Source organism: Euleptes europaea, chromosome 12, assembly GCF_029931775.1.
Source record: "Euleptes europaea isolate rEulEur1 chromosome 12, rEulEur1.hap1, whole genome shotgun sequence".
Lineage (NCBI taxonomy): Eukaryota > Metazoa > Chordata > Lepidosauria > Squamata > Sphaerodactylidae > Euleptes > Euleptes europaea.
Window position 1 is genome coordinate 41,073,596 of NC_079323.1, and position 23,683 is coordinate 41,097,278.

Genomic DNA, 23,683 nt, shown 5'->3' on the forward strand with positions numbered 1-23,683 from the left:
ATTCGCATGGGGCAGGCCCATGGCTGCTGACAAGCAGATTGATACACAAAAGCACCAATGCACATTAGGTGTCTACTCCACTCTAATTAGCATAGCCTATAGATATTGCCCAAAGGTGTCTCTAAGCAAGTGCTAGGTCTTGTGATCTTGGAAGTAGAAAACACATTCCTAAGGATGAAGGTAATTCAGAGCTCTCTACTGGTGAAAGGCCGTACCAGGCACAGAGAGCATGATTTGTGGGTTCATGGCTCCCGGATGCCAACTTCCCCAAAGCTTCCATGTGTGTGCATATGAGTACATAGTATTTTATACCAGCCCTTATATCTGGGCATTACACCACCAGCCTCACTTCCAAGGTCAGCTTTAGAATGCCAGAGAAGGTGGGCCCAAAGGGTGGCACAGGAGCACGCAGTTGGCAGCCCAACACTGGTCAGCTTCTGCCTGTGAGCTTGAGTCACCACAGGATCAGGACTGAAAGCTACAGAGGCTGCTGAGTCACTAATGAGTAGCACCTGTCTGTGGATAACTCAGCAGGTTGAGGAGTTGCACCTGCTCCTGATCAGGCTTTCTCTGACAAAGCAGTCACAAAAGAGTGCAGAAGCAACTTGGCCTTAACCCTTGTGTACCAGCTGGTGTGTGGTGCCTTAGAACTCTGTGTGTTTCACTTTGGACTGGATTTGGACTTTGTTTCTTGGAGTTATCCCTTACCTTGGACTGTGATGTGGCTTGTGCTTTCTGGATTTGCCCTTCTGTTTTGATGCTTGAACTTCTAACTATGTGTGTGCTGACTCTGAAGTGTGCCTTGGATTATGCTTGCTGCCTGTTGCCTCAGGCGCCTGTCTGAATGTGGACACCATTTCAACATTCATGTAAAGCTGCTGGGAGAAGTCATTTGGAGATTTGGGCTGAGCTACCACCAATATGCAGATGACACTCAGCTCTATCTTGTATTACCAGCAGATCCCAGGGAGGCTGTGTAAACTGTTAATAGGTGCCTGAAGGCAGTTTTGGAATGGATGAGGGCTAACAAGCTGAAACTTAACCATGACAAAATGGAGGTGCTACTGGTGGGGGAAGTCTGACCCTGGTAACAAGATATCCCCTGTTCTAGATGGGGTTGCACTCCCCCTAGAGGAAGAAGAAGATGAAGAGTTAGTTTTTATATGCCGACTTTCTCTACCACTTAAGGAAGAATCAAACCAGCTTACAATTGTCTTCCCTTCCCCTCCCTGCAACAGACACCCTGTGAGGTAGGTGGGGCTGAGAGAGTGTGACTAGCCCAAGGTTACCCAGCTGGCTTCATTTGTGGGAATGGGGAAACAAATCCAGTTCACCAGATTAACATCTGCTGCTCATGTGGAGGGGTAGGGAATCGAATCTGGTTCTCCAGATCAGAATCCACCACTCCAAACCACCGCTCTTAACCACTGCACCACACTGGCTCTCATGCTGGTTGGAACAGGTGGCAGTGGTGGCCAGTGGGGCTTTTCAGCAGCTTTGGCTGGTGAGCTAGCTGTGGCTCTTCATGGACTGAAAAGATCTTGCCACTGTGGTGCATGCCCTGGTAATATCTAGATTGGATCACTGCAATATACTGTATGTGGGGTTGCCCTTCCACATTGTCTGGAAGCTACAGTGGGCACATAATGCTGTGTTGTCTGGAGTGGATCATAAGAACCATTTCACTCCAGTCTTATTCCACCTACACTCCTACCTTTTTTGTTGTGGCAACTCTGCCTGTAAAGTCAGTGAACATTCCATTATCTTTCATTGTGTAATACCCAAGAAGGAAAAGTATAGGTGATAACAATACATAATTATTCCTATGTTGCCAGTAGAAAATTGAGAAGGAAGATGTATGTGACCTGAGGCTGGTTTCTCCATGTGTAAAGTGTGTGTAAAGTGCCGTCAAGTCGCAGCCGACTTATGGCGACCCCTTTTGGGGTTTTCATGGCAAGAGACTAACAGAGGTAGTTTGCCAGTGCCTTCCTCTGCACAGCAACCCTGGTATACCTTGGTGGTCTCCCATCCAAATACTAACCAGGGCTGACCCTGCTTAGCTTCTGAGATCTGACGAGATCAGGCTAGCCTGGGCCATCCAGGTTTCTCCATTCTGTAGAGTATATAATGACAGAAAATGAGTAAACTAATCTATAGGTAACATCCATTTGTTCTTTTTCGCATGACTAACAATACTCATAAAACAACCTCAGACTTTCTAGTGATTTCCTTTTGACCTCTGTGCCTCTTTGCTTTCTAATGCTATAATCGAAGTGACGTACTAGAGCATTAAATATAATTCTACTTCACCAGACTTTGGCTACAACTTATTTTCCTTAATTCCTCATGATCCTGCTGCCATTATTAATGTAACATAAATATTTGAGGAAAGAGGAGGAGACTGTCTTTGGAAGAAAAATAAAGATTGGCCAGTCCACGGTATCTGTAGCAAAAGATGTTAAGGTATTGCATGCACTGACAAAATAAAGGACATGGTAAAAAGGTATATTTACCAAGATCTCTGCAGCTGCAATCCATTTTATGGTTTAGGCACCTAGAACAAAAAGAGGAAAAGTCACAGAGTTAACTGTATCAGTGATGCATGTAATAACTGATTTGCCTTGGCTGAGGCTCTCCTGTCAGAGTGAAGATACAAGTGACATTTACAACCTTTCACTGTTAGCTATTTCTAGATTCATTTGCTCCAACTACTCCCTTTTTGCCAGGAATAAACTGTGTTTTCTGGTATCTGTCCCTGGAATAAATGTTATTTCTATTTCATCTTGTTAAAAAAGGATAACATTTTAAAAAGTGCGTCTTATGGAGCGAAAAATACGGTATGTTTGATTGATTATTGTTTATACTGGTATCCTGCCCTCCCTCTTTCTTTCAGGGCTCAGGATGGCTAGCAACAAACACAAACATCATAAGTATATAAGTTAAAAATATTAAAACCATAACAAGTGAATTCAGTTCATTGCATCTAGTGCTTTAGATGTCAGAAACAATTGTCCCAATTCAAACCACCAGTGAAGTTCATTGCGCACACAAAACTCTCTATGAGCTAGATCTTCCTTGCTTATTTCAAGGATGTCATCCCATCCTTGTGGCTACCTCCAATCTGCATCTTCTGCCAGTTCTTCAGGGAGGCACTAAAACATTGGAAAATGGCTGAACACATAGATATTCAAAAGTTATGTAATGAACCCCTATGACAGCCCAGCAGATCTCGATAGCTGCTCATACTAGCCATTTGCTAATCCAGATGGGGAACTGTTTTTAAACATGTATCACCAGCTCACAGAAACACTTTTTAATGGACTTTATTGGGGACTTTTCATATTTGAATTTGCTGTAAGGTAAACTGGGTCGAAAACTCAGGTGCCTGTTTCATCTAATTATCACACATTATCACTCAATTTGTTAATTGGTCTTCTTAAAAAGTGTGAGAGAGGGTCCATCAAGGCAAGTCGGTGCTATTTAACTGGTGCATTTATGTATTGTGCCCTTTTATTTATTATGCTGATAGGTCGTGTATCTTACGGGAACTGTATGCCTCCAGGAAAATATGCTTATAGAAACCGGTGATACAGATGTATATTTGCAAGGAAGATGACAGAATCAATAATAGATGAGGCTTGATTACGTGTTGACATTTAGAGCTATGCATTCAGGATGTTAAAATATATTGGCAGCAGAACATTTGTTCTCCTTATCTGGACTGATACCTTTATTCTTGGTTCAAATATAGAACATGATTTGTAAAGGTTAATGTACATGTGATGATTTAACTAGCAAAAAAAGCTCATTTGGTTCACAACTGAGCATTCTGGGCTGATTATAACATGACACCTCACCTGTGTAACCTTTAGGTGCTGCCTTTTAGAGGCATGTGGGAAGATAAGGGAAGATCTTGAATATGATTCTTCTTTCACAATATCTTTACATCACAGCAGTTCATTTTATTTCAGTGGCATTATTACTAGTTAACACCCACTTAAACGTAAGGGAACAAGGCATCAGTTATGTAGTACCATATTATTCTGCTACTCCTAATGCTAACAAATGTACAAATAAATACCATCACAATACTAATAATTCTAATTATGCAAATAGAGGCCACTTGGATCTGCTCACCATTTGTATTTTTAGGGGTTTTTTTTGGGGGGGGGAAGGTTTGAAGTTTGCAAACTCCGTTTTGCACCTCATTCTTTCAATCAGTTCACAACTCTAATTTTTGCACCATGAACTAACTCCTTGATATAGTTCAGTGAAGATTAATGTGCGTTACTGTTTTGTGAACAATATTATCCATTCCGATCATGAGCTATCATGAGTTAACCTCTATATTCATTATTTATAGCAAACTTTTGTTGACCTTCTATTTGAAGGCATGCTGAACCCCAAGGTCCAGACCAGGATCAGAATTGGTCTTTACCATGAGAAGACTCTTTAATCCCATAATCACAATCACAGGTACATATGCAAATTATGCCTTTACATGCAAAGGCATCTATCTATGTGCACCTCTGCAATGGTGATGATGGAGTGTTAATAATTGAAGTTAAATATTTTAAGAGATCCAAATTCATTATATAGTTCTTGTGATGGGAAAAACAGACACAAAAATCCATTCTGATTGCTCAGTATGCATCTGCAATGGAATTTATCCCAGGATTCCGGTTTCTTTCATAGCATGCATAATTGAAATATCATTGAAATACAGCAGAGTTAAGGTTTTACTCTTACTCTCATTTCATGTTGTATATTAAAATCATTTCATCCTAGACCAGGGAGCATAATAGTGATCTCTCTCTCTCTCTCTCTCTCTCTCACGCACCCACACACACACACACACAAATGCGCCATGGGCCAAACAGTTTATCATAATTACAGATTGTGAAATCTTCATGCCAAATGAAAGTGGTCAGTTCAGGAATCAAGGCTTTGTAGTGGCATGCTAAACACAGTTTGTGCCCCTGATGTTTGCATTTCTTTTTGACTGGTGCAGCTGAGCTCAGTTCTTGAATCCACCATGAAGTACTTTGCTTACAAATGATAGATTTGCTAATTCAAACAGTTACTCATTACTTAGCAACCTAATTTAACCTCATTTTTCTGAAAGGTCATTTTTTAGAAAACAAACATCTACATCCTGTTTATCTCAGTGCTGGAGTTACATCTGCCAAATGTCTTAGTCATTTAACATTTTTTTTCTCTGAAGAGAATTGTTTACTAAAATGTATATTCTCACATACATACACATAGACGTATATTGCTTTGCCCTGCCAGCTTCTCAGCAGCACACCAGAGATTCCAGGTGACATTCCCCCTTTGCTCACTAGGACACATAAGAGCCACTTAAGGCTGAAGTGGACCTTTGGAGAATTACTTTGAACTAAGTCACTCAAAATGACATTACTTCGTTTTCAAGAGTAGTGATGCAACGCTTCGGCTGCCTTCCACCCGCCTAACTATCTTCCCCCCAGACATTTTCATTACAGACCACAGGATGTCTCAGAAGTACGGATTTCCTAGGACAGATTTGTCACAAATCCTTGCTCGCAAAACACCAAGTTTCTCATCATTCTCAATGATGCTAATGTCTGTGATTGCTGAAGCACAGAGTCTCATTAGTAATAGTAAAGCCTGCACAAAATGTTAAGCTCCCCGACCCACTGAATGTATAACTAAGATTTTCTATTTTATGAGAAAGTGGAATGTTCCCATTTGACAGGGAGAAGGAGAAGGAGAATTCGTTGTTATATGCTGACTTTATCACTTAAGGAAGAACCAAACCGGCTTACAGTCACCTTTCCTTCTCCTCCCCACAACAGACACCCTGTGAGTTTTGGTTTACCCCTTATTTGGAGATGGCTGACCTGGCCAAACTGATCTGTACAAAAGAAACCTCAAGGCTTGACTACTGTAACACATTCTATGTGGGCTGATTCTGAAACTGCAATTGGTGCAAAATGCAGCAGTCTGCTTGTTAGTGGGATCAAGTCACAGGATTACATTAAATCAATTTTGGTATCGCACCCCTCCTACCTTTATGCCTTATTTTCATTAATTGACTGTCCCTGAGGGTTTTTCTCTTGACTAGGATAAATGCTTTCTCCTCTGCTGATTTGGTGAGAAAATCCAAGGACTACCCTGTTCAGACAGATAATGTTCCTGTGGTCTGGGATGATGGATTATATCTTTGATTATACCTGTGGTCTGGGGTGATGGATTCATCTTTGATTATATCTTGGTCACCCCCCTGAGAGATCTTTGGATACAGCCAGTGATAGTTTATTATGCTCCTCTTGTTTCTGTGTCTTCCCTACTGGATGATACTGATTTTGGTATTACTTTGGCTGTGGCTAAATTTTTGGCAACATTGGTGTCTACGTATGGATGGAAATGCAGGGTGGCATTTGCAAGACTGCTTCTGTTGAAGACCATGGGGTCATCATATTAAATAAAGACAGTCATCCACCTTAAGTGTCAACAAGAAAGGCAAATAAGAAATTAAATACATAAATATTTATGTTAAATATAGTCAAACAGTTATCCTAACTGGCAGCCTTAATCAGGAAGGAGTGTCTTTCTTTAATCTCTTTGTTTTTATATCATCAGCCATGGTATCTTTCTAGACTAGTTGGTTGAGGTTGATATCAAGGATGCCACACTTGGGTAGTTTTGGTCCTAGAAGGTGGACCAGAAATTCCAGAAGGTGGTGCTCGGTGACATTTGCTTGACCATTTGAAATATGGAGTTCTGCAGAGCTCTGTCTTGACCCCTGTGCTGTTAAATATCAATATAAAACCACTGGGAGAGATTGTCTATAGAACTGGCTGACCAGTCCTCAATATGTGGATGACACCCAGTTCTACTCCTTTTCATCTGATTCAGCTGATATTCTGGAAGTTCTGGTTTAAGAAGTGGTACTAAGCTGGATGGGGGAGGGAAGGCAGCATGGTATACCCTGATCTCGTCAGATCTCGGAAGCTAAGCAGGGTCAGCCCTGATTAGTATTTGGATGGGGGACCACCAAGGAATACCAGGGTTGCTATGCAGAGGAAGGCACTGAAAAAACCCACCTCGGTTAGTCTCTTGCCTTTACAACCCTTCAGGGGTTACCAGAAGTTGGTTGTGACTTGGTGGCACTTTACACACACACTCAAGGCTGGATGAGAGCTAATAGCCTCAGTATTCACAAGGCTGGTACTGTTGGTTGTAAACAAGGCCAGTTGAGGTTTATAGAATCTCTATGTTCTGGATAGGTTTGCACTTCCTTCTTAAAAAGCATTTCTACAGTTTGGGGTACACTGCAAACTGGCAGTACAAATTGAAGTGCAGAGCTGCCTTTAACCATCTTTTAAATATCTAGGGTTGCTAACCTCCAGGTACTAGCTGTAGATCTCCCGCTATTACAACTGATCTCCAGCCGACAGAGATCAGTTCCCCTGGAGAAAATGGCTGCTTTGGTAATAGGACTCTATGGCATTGAATTCCCTCCCCTTCCCAAACCCCGCCCTCCTCAGGCTCTGTCCCAAAAACCTCCTGCCGGTGGTTAAGAGGGACCTGGCAACCCTACTCTGCTTCTATTCAAGCAGATCAGAACCCCTCTCCCTCCCCCAAATGTACCCATCCACCTCTGGTTTCCTCACAGTCCACATGGGATGCAGGAGCAAAGAAAGGGGAAGGCCAGTGCCAAAACTTGGAGCAGGGAGAAAAGCATATGCTAGCAGTTTGAGGCTGCCCACATTCAAGTCTTGCTCAGGAAGAGATTACAACTGGCTAGATCTTAGGGTTGCCAGATACCAGGTAATGGTGGGCAATCGCCATCAATTAAGGGGGCTGCTCACTGCCCCTCAGTTGGCCGGTGGGCAGAAACAGGCCAGCTGAGAGGTGGGGGATTAATGTCACTTCCAGGTTTACCCACAGAGTTTTTGGAGGAATATGTTAGAGCATCCCCATCACTTCCAGGGTAAACCCGGAGGTGATGTTATTGCACTGATCACCCCCCTCCAGCCCCATCCCAATGAAGCTCCTGCCAGTGGTGAAGGGGGACCTGGCAACCCTACTAGAGCTTGACCGGATCACAGTATTTGGCTACAGGAAAAGGCAAGGGTATTAATTCTCAATATAATTGATTCCCAATAGAGCTATTAAATTCATAATAATTCTAACCTTTGCTGGTTAAAAGTTGCTCATGCTTCAGCCTGTCCAATTCTGTGCAGTGAGGGCTCCAGCTTTCCAGACCTGTGCTGCCTCTTGTGGAGATGCCTGTTCTCCTTCTCCATCTTCCGACAGACAGTTCCAGTTTGACTGATTTTTGACTTCCTGCCTGCGACCAAAATGCCTTCCTGTCTGGTCAGCCAGCTAACTCGGTAATGCCAGCCCCTGCGAAGCTGCCACAAATCATTCACGAACTCAGCCACTTGTGGGTAGGGTTGCCAGCTCTGGGTTGGGAAATACATGGAGATTTAGGGTGTGGAGCCTGAGGAGGGTGGGGTTTAGAGAGAGTAGGGACTTCAATACCATAGAGTCCAGTTACCAAAGTGGCCATTTTCTCCAGGTGAACTGATCTCTATCAGCTGGAGATCGGTTGTAATAGCAGGAGATGTCCAGCCACCACCTGGGGGTTTGGTAGTCAAACAGAAATAACTAGTGCCCCAAAGGAGACTGTGAAATCAAAAAATTGAGCACTTATGGCATAAAAAAGCTGTTAAGCCTTGTTATTTCTGTTTGACTACCAAACACCCAGCATAGCAACTTGGTCTGAGACCTTTGCATACACGGCAGAAGACCATGACCGCATTATAGGTGACTTACCTTCGCTGCAGGATACTACAGTGTGTTTTACAAGTGTCAAGGACCTAGATAAAGGTTGCACTATTCTGAAATAGGCTTAGCAGCTTTTTTATGCCATAAGTGCTCAATTTTTTGATTTCACACCACCTGGAGGTTGGCAACCCTACCTATGGATAACTTGAAGTTAGCCTCCCCCCCCCCCCAAGAAAAAAACATTTGCAATCCTTGGAAGCACCCAACAAGTCTCTGTTTTTCCTCCTTTTACCTCTAACTCCCTCCCTTAATATATGAAATAAAATAGGTCATTTAGGACTGCATTTTCACACTGAAAAGAAAGCTGACTCTTCCTAATACAATGTTGATATAAATTTTTAAATCCTTTTTATACTTTTTTTTGTTATGCTTATGGATTAAGGTCTTTTGGAGAACAGAACTTCTGAATACCTTCTGAATGTACTGATTTCTTCCAGCAGAACAATTTTCCCAGCAGTAGAAATTATAGTTAAAAATACTAACCCTGGGTAGACATCTATTATACCTATTATCCTGAAAAGATTGCTATGCAAATATTGTCAAAGATTTCAGCATAACAGGAACAGTTTTAAGCCCTCAGAGTTGTTTTGGTCCCTAGGAATGTATAAAATGCTATTTAGTGAAAGATGAAATAGAGAAGCTGCATTGTTACGAAATCTTATTTCACTCCATTTTAATTGCCAGATGTGACATCCCAGAGAATTTTATTCTGCTGTGCTGTTTACTTTATAAAATTTCATACTTTAATGGCAATCAATTGTCAAACAATCAGTTGACACCAAGGAGTAAAAGAAAATCAATGAATACAACTACATTCAAGACTTCCATCCATTGTTCATTTGAAATGGCTGATATTCAGCATCAAATATTTTACTAATTTATTTTAGTAATCTTGTATATTGTCTTTTGGCCTTAAGATACCCCAAGGGAGCTAACAGTATAATTCCAAAACTTACAACAATATAAACTACATCAAAATAAACAATTTAAAACTGTTTATTTATTAATTTTCTTCATTTAGACCCTGTCTTTCTCCCTAAAAGCAACCCAAAACAGGTTACATTATTCTCTTCTCCATTCTGTCCTCACAATAAACCTTGAGATAGGTTAACCTGAGAGACGGTGACTGGCCCAAGGTCACCCAGTGAGATTCCATGGAAGTGTAGAGATTCAAACCTAGGTCTCCTAGATCCTAGCCTAACCACTATACCACGCTGACTGTTTATATAGATATAGATATAGATATAGATATAAAAGCATCAGATACAGTAAAACCACTAGGCGCCATCCCAAGATCAATCAGTTTGACTCAAAGGCCTTCTAGTCTAAAAAGCTTGCAGAGATGACCTCACCACACCAGAATTTGGGGGCAGCTGGTGAAAAGGCTTTCCTGCAGGCCCTGACCAAGTACATTTTGGATAGGTTTGGTTTCCTCATGAAGACACCATGCCTAAACTTCAGTGTTCAGGCAGGCAGGCAGGAGGCATTCCTTTAGGAATGTTTCCAAATTGCCTATAGATTTCCCATTTCTGTGTTGTGTCTCTTTTATCACTCCTTTATAATAGCCAAAAAAAATTACTCACACTGATCCAGTAGGTTCTCTGGAGAGGTGGCATAGAAAATTTCTAGTCAAAAGATAAATCAAAACTGTATTTTTGCCTTTAAGTTTATTGTAAAGTGGACTATTGTTTGTTTCCTCATGTCTCTTCCAAAAAATCTGTTGTCCTGCCTTACCATTTATTATATGACTCTCTAATTATAGTACTTTTTATTATTCAGCCAACACATACAGACTTCTAACAAGCTTTCCCTAAAGAATAAACAAATCAAAACTTATCCACGGAGACTAGACTTTTTGGTCACCTAATACTGGCATTGAACTGTCATTTCTAGTTAGAGAAATATGGGCACATTTCTACAGGGGCTTATAGTTTGTTGAAAACCAAATTCTACTGCCCTTGGGCCTTCAGAACCTGAACTTTACTTTTCTCTATAGAGCAATTAGGCACTTTTTTCAAAGTTCTATGAAATACTACAAACTAAGCAGGATAAATAATGCAAATAAATGTTTGCACTTTTACTTAGAATATAATCGCCTTTGTGATTCAACCACATTGGTGTCTCTTTTCATCCACATTTATTGATTCATCCAGTATTTTAAATGTTAATAATAGGCTAGCTGCCTATCATAGAGACAAACATTTTGTACTTTTAGCAGATTCAGAACAAGTAAAAATAATTTTCCAGGGGGGAAAAAAACTCCACCTGTAATATTGGAACAACAAAGCTTCTGAAGTTTTAACTTAAATTTGATTTAAAAGTTTTCTTTAAAAAGAAATCTTTTTGTTTCTCCACGCAAGTTAAAATTGAATGGCATGTTTTAATTCTTTTTGTAGTTCATTTTACTATGGGTGAAAATGCATGGTCGCTTTAGCCTCCTTTATTCCCTGTTTCAGCCAGGATTCAGCCAGGATCGAACTCTTGCGTTTTCGCTGAGCGTGCGTTCGATCCTGGCTGAATCCTTGCTGAAACAGGGAATAAAGGAGGCTAAAACGACCATGCATTTTTGCCCTTAGCCTCCTTTATTCCCTGTTTCAGCCAGGATCGAACGCATGCATTTTCGCCTAACGTGTGTCCAATCGTGGCTGAATCCTGGCTGAAACAGGGAATAAAGGAGGCTAAAGCGACCATGAGGTTTCGCCCTATAAATCTCAGGGCATGATCCATCCAAGGTGAAATGCTATTGATTTTAACTAAAGAATTTAGAATGTGTTTGCCTGTTTCTCCTTGAAGTCAGTGGTAACTAATGCTGCTTAATCTTGGCTGGATCATGCCTTTGAGTTTTTACTTGATCTATAGGGCCTGTTTAGATAAAACTAAATGTACAACCAGTATGATCCTTAAACTGGAGATTTAAAAAAAAGATATGAAAAAGATGATCAGCACTGTGAAAATGTCAAATGACCGTCCCATCAGACAACATTAGCAGGAATTCAGGTTGATTTGTCACATTATAGTGAAAATGCATTAAAAACCTTTAGGGATGGTAGCAATTTTGTTCATATCTTTTGGAACTGTGCAAAAATGCAGAATTTTTTGGGATTTTGTAATCCACCACAGTTTGAGGAATTACAGAATCATATCATTATTTATTAAATGGCAGGAATAACTATGAGATATTTTTGTTGTTTATGGCAATAGGACATTAATTTTTATATCTATATGGGCAAGCTAATCAAGATATATCATTGATATTATAACAATTTAGTGAGCTGGTAAATTTAATTTATACTGTGCTTGTGTCAATGAATTATGAATCACAGAATTCTTTATAGCCCATGTGTCTCAGTGAATCAATGTTTAAAAAAGTTTTTTAAAACCATTTAGGATTGGATATGTATGTGTTTATATATTACATGCCATTTGCCCAATGAAAATGTAACCTCATTTGCTACATAGGGTCCAAATCCTCAGTCTTTGGTCCAAATCCTCAGTTCTGTATAGTTAAAGCCAGGGTGGTCTAGGGGTTAAGAACGGATGACATTAATGTGGAGAACCGGGTTTGATTCCTGCTCCTCCACATGAGGTGGACTCTAATCTGGAGAACCAGATTAGATTTCCCAGTTCTCCACATGCAATTTAGTTGGGTCTAAAATGACACAAACAATCCGTTAGCCACCAGCTGCTAAAATGGATTATAAGGGCAGTTTGAAAGGGGCCAATGTCAGAATTGGTCCTTGGTTTAACTGCTTATACATCTTCTTACCTCTTTACTTCAGCCTGACTTTATTTTAACAGGGAGATATAATTTGCCTGGGTCTTCATATTATGCTTTTATTTGGTCTGCTGATCACTGTCAAGATTTTATGTGTTCAACGGCTGTGGAAAGAGTAAGTTTAAAGTAGCTAGTCATATTATGCGATCAGTGGTGGATCTACTATGAAACTAAGGAAGCTTAAGCTTCAGGGCCCCTAATCCCAGAGGATAGACCAGCATAGGACAGCTTCTCAAATCTATAGAGATAAGAAAGATGATATTTAACTAAAGATATTGGTGTCATTAGAGACATTAATGATTTCCTTTTAATTTCTAGTTGTCTTGCTTGATACAACCACTGCAATTGGAGAGCTAGGATGGAAAACCTATCCTCTAAATGGGGTAAGCTACTATGTACCTTTTGGTGATTCTGCATGCTACAGTTTTAAAATAAATTATTGTCAATAAATTGCAATTTCTCTGCTTGTAGCCCATTGTAACAGGTATCACAGTATTCAGTTCAAGATGAAACTGGACTTTAGTTTTAAAAAAAGGAACTGCATGCGTAAAATGCTGCATATAACAAAATTTTCTTAGTAAAGGTAATATCTCAGCATTTATATAAAAAGTCAGCATTGTCTCATCAACTGTCTCTCAAAATATTAAGGAAACTTGCAAACTCATGAAAGTGTTGATTTATCAACAATCACAATGTTTACCGAAGAAATTCGATTTTACCCTTGAATTAGGGTTGCCAGGTCGCTGCCCCCAGAGGGAGATTTTTGGAGTGGAGCCTGAGCAGGGCGGGGTTTGGGGAGAGGAGGGACTTCAATGCCAGAATCCAATTGCCAAAGCGGCCATTTTCTCCAGGGGAACTGATTTCTATTGGCTGGAGATCAGTTGTAATAGCAGGAGATCTCCAGCTACTCCCTGGAAGTTAAGGAAATCAGTACAGGAGCCATTTTTCAGACTTTACCCTGGGTGGAAGGAACTCTGGATCTTACCCTTCTTGGGATATATTGGATATTGCAATATTTGAATGCTTACCCTATGGGGATTTTATGATATGGATGATGACAAATGAAATCATGAGACTTTGTGATGAAGGACTGATGAAGAATTGAACTTTTGGACTTCGAAACGATTGTATCCTCTTGATAAACTCTCGTCCATTGACATCCTCTCGTCCATGCATACCTGCCTCTGTGAAGAAAGAAAGATTGATAATTGTACTCACCTTATTTTATTACAAAATCTTTGTGTCTGACACAAGTTGCATGTTTGTATGTTGAAGGTCATTGAGACCACGATTGAAAATTATTGTGTTTACCTGTAATATATTTTGCTATTTTTCACTAGTATTCGCTCCTGTACTGATTTCCTTATCCTCCTGATACTTGTACAGAGGTGTCGTATTTTCTCCTCCACTCCCTGGAAGTTGGCAACCCTACCTAGAATTCTGGTTTACAATGAAAAGAAAGGCTGTTTGAAAGGTTATGTTGGAGGACATTTGACCACCTGATATTAGGGTTTCCACTCTCCAGGTGGTGCCTGGAGATCTCCTGGGATTACAAGTGATCTCCAGATGACAGGGATCAATTCCCCTGAAGAAAATGGCTGCGTTGGAAACTAGACTCTATGGCATTATACTCCACTGAGGTCCCTCTTCTCCCCAAACTCTGCCTTTCCCAGGCTCCACCCCCAAATCATCAGGGATTTCCCAACCTGGAGTTAGCAATCCTATCTGATATTAAAAATATAAATATTATCTAGCATTGAGATTATAAGGTTAACAGATTCAGTTTTGCAAACATTAACCCTAATCAATGAACCATCTGCAAAACAGCATCCGTTGCTGGCCACGGGTGTCAGGGATCAGCAAATGCAAGCTGTTTTATAGCAAGCGGAATTGGATCAGTTGTAATAGCAGGAGATCTCCAGCTAGTATCTAGAGGTTGGCAACCCTATTCCAAATCCTTTCACATGATTTCATGTTTGCGGAACTACAAAAGTGGCAAAGAAAGGGAACACCGCTAAACTAAAGTTAAGAAATATCCTTTGAAAGGTATTCAGAGCAGCTTCAAATAAACTAAGGTTTTTGAACATAAGAGAGCAGCTGAATACATCAGGGTCTATAATAACAGGGCCGGTGTGTCTGTGTGTGTTGTGACTAGCAATAGTGATACAACAAAAAATGGGTAAAGGTAAGAGTATAGGGGTTTTATTCATTTATTTTATCAGATGATTTATTGCCAAGTGCTGCCAAGTGATGGATTGCCAAGTGCCCGGTGGTGGCGGGTAAAATACCGCCATTCACCCAGGCTGCCTGCCGACCTGCTGAGGGCCGGCGGGCACTGCGTGTACGCGCGCACGCACAACAAGCCTACGTCGCTCCCCAGTTTACCCGGAAGCAACGTGGACACTCTAGCAATTTCGGCCAAAAATCTATGGTTTCCATAAAGTTTCAGCCGAGATTGCTAGAGCGTTCACATCACTGCCGAGTAAACCAGAAGTGACGTAGACGCGCAGGCACGTGGGCGCATCATGCCAGGCACGCGCACACACCACACACTCCAAAAAACCTCCCGCTGATGGACCAGCAGGACCTGGTAAGCCTATTTACAGCACACTTTTCTATTTAATATATTACTCATAGCTAAAGTTGCCAGGTCCCTCCTGGCCATCGGGGGAGGGGGCTGGAGGATCGTACCAGGCTTAAAATGAGGCCTAGGCCTCAACATCTCCTGTATGATGATGTCACTTCCAAATACAAAAATAGAAGCTGTTTTTACCATAGAGTTTTGTCCAAATACCAGAGCGTCTCCCCAGTCATCACCTGTGCGATTATGTCACTTCTGGAAGTGATGTCATCATGATGGTGACATTGAGGCCTAGGCCTCATTTTAAGCCTAGCAAGACCCCCGCTGGCCAGCTCGATGGTGCCGGGGGAGGGGCCCAAAGCAGGGGATTCCCTGCCCCCCCCAGGGAGGGGGGTCTGGCAACCCTACTCATGGAAGCATGCAATCAACAGCAATTAAAAATAGATTATAGCAGCCATTAAAACTTACTAGTTTTGAAACCAAAAATCAATTTTAAAAGGCTTTCTAATATTTAAAAAATTAGCTGACTCTAGAAGGCCTCTAAAGAATGAACTGTATCCTATGATATCTCCAGTTTTTAATCTACTTCTGTTTTAAGTAGTTTTACCAACATATTGTAATTTTATGACGTTTCATACTGTTTTTATTCTACTATTGCTGCTGATCTTGTTTTTATTGTCTTACTGATTTATCTTCATAGAGAAGTATGTATTTGCAATCAGTCAGTCCATAAAAGAAATCCAGAAAAAGCATATATCATCTGTTCTCAAGCGGCTACACTTCAAAGATCAGGTTATGCTTTCCACTTGGCTAGTTCATTTAATAGTACATGGAGGACCTTGTATCGTTCAACTTTTAATTAAGATGCAATATATTTAAGCACTTAATCCATTTTATAGATTACTTTCTTATCCTGAGAACTCTTTAAATTAAATAGTTCCTTTGCCAGTATATAATTTATTTTTATGTGATTTTCATTCTCGTTGCGGAATATTTAGAAGGATGCTTATGATGATACAAACATTTGGACACAATAAACCACCAAGAAATTCTCTTGTACAAGCCATCTTTTTAGACTAGTCCTAATCATTTCAAAGGTATTTTCACAAATCTTGGTGGATAGAGCCCATAGAGGACTGGAAGCATTGCTTCTTGAAGAAAACTTTTTGTTTCATTTCTGGACTATTTTTCTTCTGGGAAGAAAGATATATTATACTTCCTCAGCACCATAAAGTATACTTTAAATGCCCTTTTACTGACTCTGCCCTCAGGGACTTTAAGCAATATGACATTTCTTAATCTTAGCCTGTTTCCAAGTTTATGGATTACATTTTTCAGGGTTTTACAGTCCTTTGTATTTTTGAACGGTATTTCCAGTCTATTAAGAAATACCATTTTATATTTCTTTTACCGTTTCATGTATCTCAGATCTTTGATTCTGTCCCACGCCCCTGAAAATATAGGCAAACCAAATATGGGTGAATATTAGCAAAATAACACATTTGTTCATTATATTAGCCTTTTAAAATCAACTGAATTATGGCAGAGAAGAAAACATTTTAGATTAGTCTGACTCACTTCATTGCTGGCATAAAAGGGAATGCCAGATTACTCCTTCCTAATTACTAAAATACAGGGGCTATCCTCAGATAACATCACTTGAAGTGTTTTCTAGTCTCTTTTTAAAATTGCTAGTAGATTGCAATAGCATGGCTAACTACAAGCATGGCTAACTACCATGAACTGTGCCAAAATAGCATCAAGCTTTTTGAAGCATAGTGTCTAGAAGGCAAAAAGGAAAATGCTATTTCAGAAAAACAGTTTTATTGACCCCTTCCTCTAGGCTTATTTGTAACAGCAATCATAGAGTGCTTCCTGTGTGCTTTCTCATGCTTCTTCCATTGATCAGAAGTACATGTGCAAAGGAAAAGCCCCAGCACAGATGCACTGAGTGAGGTTTAATTTGTTTCTGCTATTAGATTAAGTGGCTATTTTTTCATTAGATGTTATTGGACAGGGTGGAGTGGAGGAACATGTGTGTGAGAGAGAGAGAACTTGCCCCCACTTGTTCCCCCTCCCTCCTGCTGTATGGGATACTTGCCACTATAGAATAATAGAATCATAGCTTTGGAAGGGATCACCTGGGTCATCTAGTCCAACCCTCTGCACAGTGTAAGAAATTCACAACTACCTCCCCTCCCACACCCCTAGTGACCTCTACTCTGCATCTAGAAGATGGCAAAAAAAAAAAAAAAAAACACCTCCAAGAACCCTGGCCAATCTGGCCTGGGGAAAAATTGCTTCCTGACCCCAAAATGGTGATCTGCACTACCCTAGACATGCAAGAAAGCTCCACAAGAGCCAAACACTGATGCAAACTTTCCTGCCCTCCCTCTCATAAGCTGCCTAATGTCATAGAATCAGCATTACTGACTAGGGTTGTGCAAAAAAAAAAAAAAATCAATAAATTTCAGGTTTAGGGGTATTGGGCCTGATTTTTTTCCCAGTAGACCCAAAATAAGCCACATACCCATACTGGTAAATTTTGGTTATTTGGCTTATTTTCAGGTTTACCCAAAAGTTTGGGCCCATTATAGTGTATGGGGATTTTTTTCAAAGCTCCTGGGGGGCACTTATGGAGATAGCATCCCCAAATTTGCAGTGTAGATGCAAGGGACTCTCCTTAGATGGTCATAAAAGTTTGGTGAACTTTGGGACAGGGTTACAATTTTATGGGCCTGCAAATGGGTCACCCTCATCCTGCAAGCATTTGCAAGCCAAGCTGTCCATCAGTTTTCAGGTTCAAAAGTTCAGTGTTGGCAAGGACTGTCAGAAAGAGCCAATTCCAGACTGGCACCTCAAAATCTGGGGCTGCCTTTGTTTCTGGGTCGCTTTTCATGATGTCCATGCAAACGAGTTTTCAAACGGAGCAAAAAGGCTTAAATGCAAGAGAAATAAGGCACGGAAAACATTTCTTTTGGTGGCAAATGACATCCAGTGAGCAGTCCTTTATTGTGATCATGAAAAATCTGATTCCAAGTGCAGGGAAACAATATCAGAGCCAGCTGAAGTCATGACCAAGGCATCTCATGTTGACGAGCTTCCTCATCCACGTGGGTGAGGGAGTCTTCTTCAGAAAGCCCATGAGCAGCTGACAGAAACTAATATTCTCTGGGCTGGGTGAGCCCCATCTTTTAAAGTGCTGATCAGCTCACTGCTGTCAGTTGTTCAGACCAGGTTGGCTCCGATTACACGGCCCCTACCTCAAAAGGGCCCAAACTATGGGGCCCTAACAAAATCAATCCAAAAAAAAGAAAGAAAAAGGGGAGAAAGCACAGAGCCATGCCTCTGAGCAAAGGCGAATAGTCGAACCCAAAAAGCCAAATACCTATTTGGCTTTTTTGGGAATCGCCTATTCAGCTTCAGCTTTATCCCCAAGTTTTGGTATCCAATAAACCTGAATCCCGAATATGACAGAGCCAGCTAATTTCAGGTTTATTTTTGGTTCGGGTTTATCGATATGCGCAACCTTATTGCTGAGAGATGGCCATCTAGCCTCTGCTTAAAAACTTCCAGGGAAGGAGAGCCCATTGCCTCCTGAGGAAACCTGTTCCACTGAGGAACCGCTCTAACTGTTAGAAAGTTCTTCCTAATGTTAGGTGGAAACTCTTTTGATTTAATTTCAACCTGTTGGTTCTGGTCCGACCTGGGGTAACAGAATGCAACTTGGCACCATCCTCTATACGACAGCCCTTCAAGTACACTCAAGCTCTGCCCATTTGCTTGTCTAACTGTGGCTTGAGGCACAATAGGGCTCTGTGCATATGCACAAGGTCAGTGTCACTTCTTGCTTCCACCTCTCTTTCTCTTGCTCCTGTCTAATCCAGTGCAGCCAGTAGTTTCTAGTCTATGCATAGAAGAGTAGCCAGGCATGAAAGTGAAAACTCTGAACACAGTATGAACTCTGTAAAGAGAAAGCTCTTTATTTACTAAAACACAAACTTAAGTCATTAGAGCACAAGTGCATTAGAAAACTATATCACAGTATTCCAGGGTATTGCAGAACTAAGAAAAAAAAATAACACATAAGAGGCTGAGTTGTCTAGCCACTGGTGTTACCTTGGCATCCTTTCCTTGGCACTGACTGACACAAGCCCACTGGAACACTTGAAAAAGCAGCTGGTAAAGACAGATTTCATGCCATCCCCACTCTTGTTCCCCAGTCCTAGCTTGTATGCCCCTGAAAAACTCTTCAGACCTTTACCCCTTCCTGTTCCATTGGGTGGGTTTCCGTTTGCCCTACCCTGAGTTCAGGAATAGAGCCCCATGTGGATTATTCTGCATCCCTTTCTCCAATCAACTTAGGCTGTAGGTCTCAAACATTTATGACCCAGCTCAGATCTTCCAAACACCCATCCATTTGTCCCTTTCTGGCAGTTGTGCAAATGGTCACCTCCATGCAGGAAACTCATCTCCATTCAGCCAGCAAATTAAGCTGTTTATAGCTCCCCTCCCAGAGAAACAATGTTTTCCTTGAGCTGGGGGCCTCCTGCGTGTATCTCAAAGCATCTTGCTTTTCACTGTCAACAATATTTACATCGTATTTACATATTTGTATTTTTGAAGTAGATTAGTCCAATCATAATATGTACAAGAAAATTGTTCTGAACAACTCACTGCCTTGGTAAATGCCAGTACTTAATGTCAAATTCTAATGAGATTAGAATGGGGCCATTTGTTGATGGGACATAATGGTTATTGGCGTATTAAGACCAATTATGTCATCAGGCTTGTGTTGGGCACTTACAAGTGTGACAAGATAAATGCCATCCTTTACCAGTAAATTATGGAAATGCAGATGAAATCTGGCCACTACCAATGGCACTAGGCTGGTTTTGAGACAGCAGAATGCTACATTTTCCTGAGATTTTGCATTGAGGTCTGAAATCTTGAGAATTGCTGTTCAACATTTATCATATTTCTGACATATGTGTGTATATTATTGCTCATCATCTGTGCACATAGTATTTTATAGGGTGAAGTGAGCAATTGGTGTTCCTACCAAAAAGCTTACAATTTAATTTTTTTACTGTGTTGAATGATAAGGAAACAGCATAGGGAGAATAAAGATGGAAGAAAAAAGAAGGAAAGGGTAAATGTGGTTAGCCTTATAATTTTGAGCTTATCTGTTTCACTGAGAAGAAGCAAGTCTCTCACTGATTTCAGCCTTATGAGATGGGTAGTTCCCCTCCCACATAATTTAACTGCCTGACCTGGCCATTTATAGAGCTAGCGGGGGGGGGGATTGTTTCACCCACAGCACGGGTACAAAGGTGCCCACAAAGCAAGGGAATGGAATTCCAACCTTACAAGGAAACTAAATTCCACCACCACAGCTGCAAAACTGTTTGACAAATGTTTGACTTGGACGGAAAGTGCATTGAAAGGAGATTGTAAACTGGTTTGATTCTCCTTAAAAGGTAGAGAAAATCAGCATATAAAAATTCTCCTTCTTCCCTCATTCACAGTATAAGGCAGCATCCAAGGTGGACCAGACAGTAACAGAAAGAGAGCTTGCCTATTTATCTAACAGACTTACAGTGCATTCCTAAGGAGAGTTACTCCAGTCTAAGCCCATTGCAATGAATGGGTTTAGACTGGAGTAACTCTCCTTAGGAATGCACTGTTACTCCGGCTTTAACTGATGTGTGACACAGGTAGAAATTTAGCAGGTGAACTTTTACCAGGATGGGGTTGTGATGCTGGAGAAAGCTGTGCCAGGTGAATTGTTGCCATCACACAGCTGTGGATGAAACAGGAGCCAGGAAAAAAAGGGGGCTAGCCTCACTCGCACCACAACATTTGAAAGAGATCGCTCTTACCTCGGTGGACCAATTTGCAGTTTACATTTCCAAGGCTATCTTGAACGCTGAGACTCGGATCCCCAGGGTGCCGCTGTAAAAAAAAGGGAGTTTGTTGTGCGTCTTTCAGCTCTGAGTAAGCTGTGCTTACCTTTTTTTTTTATTTGCACACCTGTGCCTAAAATAGCTAATTAGAACACATCTGCATTGAAAGAGTCAAGCGTGAGCACCCTGGATTGTTTGGCTACAGTGGGACTCCAGAGAACATGTAATCCCAGTGATTGCAGCCATCGTAAACCCTTCCTTGTCAGTTAGCGAGCTTCCAATGAAATTAACCACACATGTAATTACTTCACTTCAGAAATGTATTCCACTCCCTGGTGAGCTCTTCTGAGGTTTTGAATAATTTCCCGTTGCTGATTTATTTCTTTTCTTTTTTTTAAGTTGGAGGAAAGAACCTTGGGTTTGAAATTTGTCATAATAAACAAACTATAGTTTGGCATTGTCAGTTTTAAGGGTTTGGGGCCTCTCTTTTGCTTGCAGCTGATAGATGGCTTTGCGCTTTCCGTTTATAATAATCCACAGTATATTTTTCACTCACCACTAGAATATTTGTCTCCCCCTAAACCAATTTGATAATATTGTTAGGCTCTCTGGCATCCTTTTTCTGGCGTTGTTTATCTCTTACCTGTCAGCCCACTAGCAGTTTGTTAGTTATGGTCATTTGTCTTTTGTGATATATTCTTGAGACGTCTGCTGGCTTTACACAGCAACAATTCTGGCATACTTTAACTCCCACTTTCTTTTGTTTTAAAGTTGTGCTGTTTTATGAGGAATGATCAAAGACCCTCAACTGGAACAGCAGTCATAAAACTGGTGTCAGGATCACAGCCTGGGGGTGTGGGGGGGAGTGGTTTAAATACAACAATCCAAGATTTTTTTTAAAAAAAGCAAAGATCACTGTCCTAAATGTTCAAGCTGCCACTAAAAACATGGCTATTTGCATGCATTTAGGCTTTAACATGTATTCAAATCAAGACACAGCCATGGTGAATATATGGGGGGGGGGGGGGAACTTTTGAACAATTCAAAAGGAAAGGTCACATTTAGGGTAGCCAGGTCCCTCTTTGCCATTGGTGGGAGGTTTTGGAGCCAGAGCCTGAGGAGGGCAGGGCTTAGGGAGGGGAGGAACTTCAATGCCATAGAGTCCAGTTGCTAAAGCGGCCATTTTCTCCGGGTGAACTGATCTCTGTCAGCTGGAGATTAGTTGTAATAGCAGGAGATCTCCAGCTATTACCTGGAGGTTGGCAACCCTACATGTATCTATCCCTTACAAGATGAATGATAGTGATCAGCTAGCTGTGAGGGAAATGGTCTGATTTGGTTGTGTGGAACCACCTTAATGTAAATCTATGTGCTTAGTTAGATTGTGAATTAAGAAAAACCTTCTGCAAGAAGTGCATAGTACTCAGAGGTGTGGCATCTTCTTATGGTGAATATGTAGACTTGTACAGCTGGAAGAATCACAGTGGATTAACTGAGTCAAACGCTTAATCTAGGACAAACTATCAGTAATGTAAATATCCCTGAACAGAAATTAATTTGTACAGTTCATAGACATCAGCCTGATCCTGTATGTCTTTACTCAGCCATTAAGATCCACCAAATTGTGTTGCACTTTCCCCTTGGTATGCAATAAGAATGGCTATTTAATTGCAAAAGTGCATTGCAATTCCATCAAAATCTATTACCTTAATTTTCTGCTTAATCTAACAGCCACATAACTTTTTAGATTTCTATTATGTTAATGTGATCTGATGTACAAATATGTTTGTAACAATGGACATGATTTCAACCTGAAAACTGGGCCATTTAGCAGTGGAGGGCACCCAGTAAGCTGAACAATGTGCCTTGCTAGTTTTCCAGTAGGATGACCTCTAACTAAGACTTCATGCTAGGAGGCTGTCATCTCCTTTCTTCCTCAATGACTGTTGAAATGCTTAGCATAAAGTTCTCAGGAGGGGGTAAAATCTATGTAGAATCCACACAGCTCATTAAAATGCATCAATTTAACAGTAATATAATAGTCTCTCTCTTAAGATTTGCTTCTCTCTTCTCAAAAGCTCTTTCTTTCTCATCCACCTTATTTTTTTACTGTTTGATTGGTTCATGGAATCATAGACACATAGAGTTGGAAGGGGCCATTCAGGCCATCTAGTCCAACCCTCTGCTCAATGCAGAGTCAGCCTAGAGCATCCCTGACAATTGTTGGCCCACCCTCTGCTTAAAGACTGCCAGTGAGGGGGCTGCTCTAGAAGTTGTAAATTAAAGCAATTTTTGCATAAAAGTGGATGATATAAGGGGTGAATGTTTAAAAGCTCCAGTTTTAAAGAAGAAACACTAGTTTTAGTTAAAATGTAACATAAGACAGCTATCATATCAATGGGTAACTACATATTTATATTCATAGAATCATAGAAACATAGGAGTTGGAAAGGACCACCAGTGTCATCTTGTCCAACCTCCTGCACAATGCAGGTTTATTCACAACTACCTCCCCACACACACACCCAGTGACTCCTACTCCATGCCCAGAAGATGGCAAAAAACCTTGCAGGATCCCTGGCC

The 23,683-nt window shown here is 40.9% G+C and overlaps 1 protein-coding gene across 1 annotated transcript in view; it reads left to right on the plus strand.

Annotated features, from left to right (window-relative positions):
- The window catches only part of EPHA6 (EPH receptor A6), a 492,623-nt gene that overhangs the window by 18,667 nt on the left and 450,273 nt on the right, over positions 1 to 23,683 (plus strand). Inside the window, exon 2 of the mRNA XM_056858093.1 lies at positions 12,932 to 12,996. Coding sequence (XP_056714071.1) covers positions 12,932 to 12,996 — 65 coding nt within the window. The remainder of the gene's footprint in view (positions 1 to 12,931; positions 12,997 to 23,683) is intronic.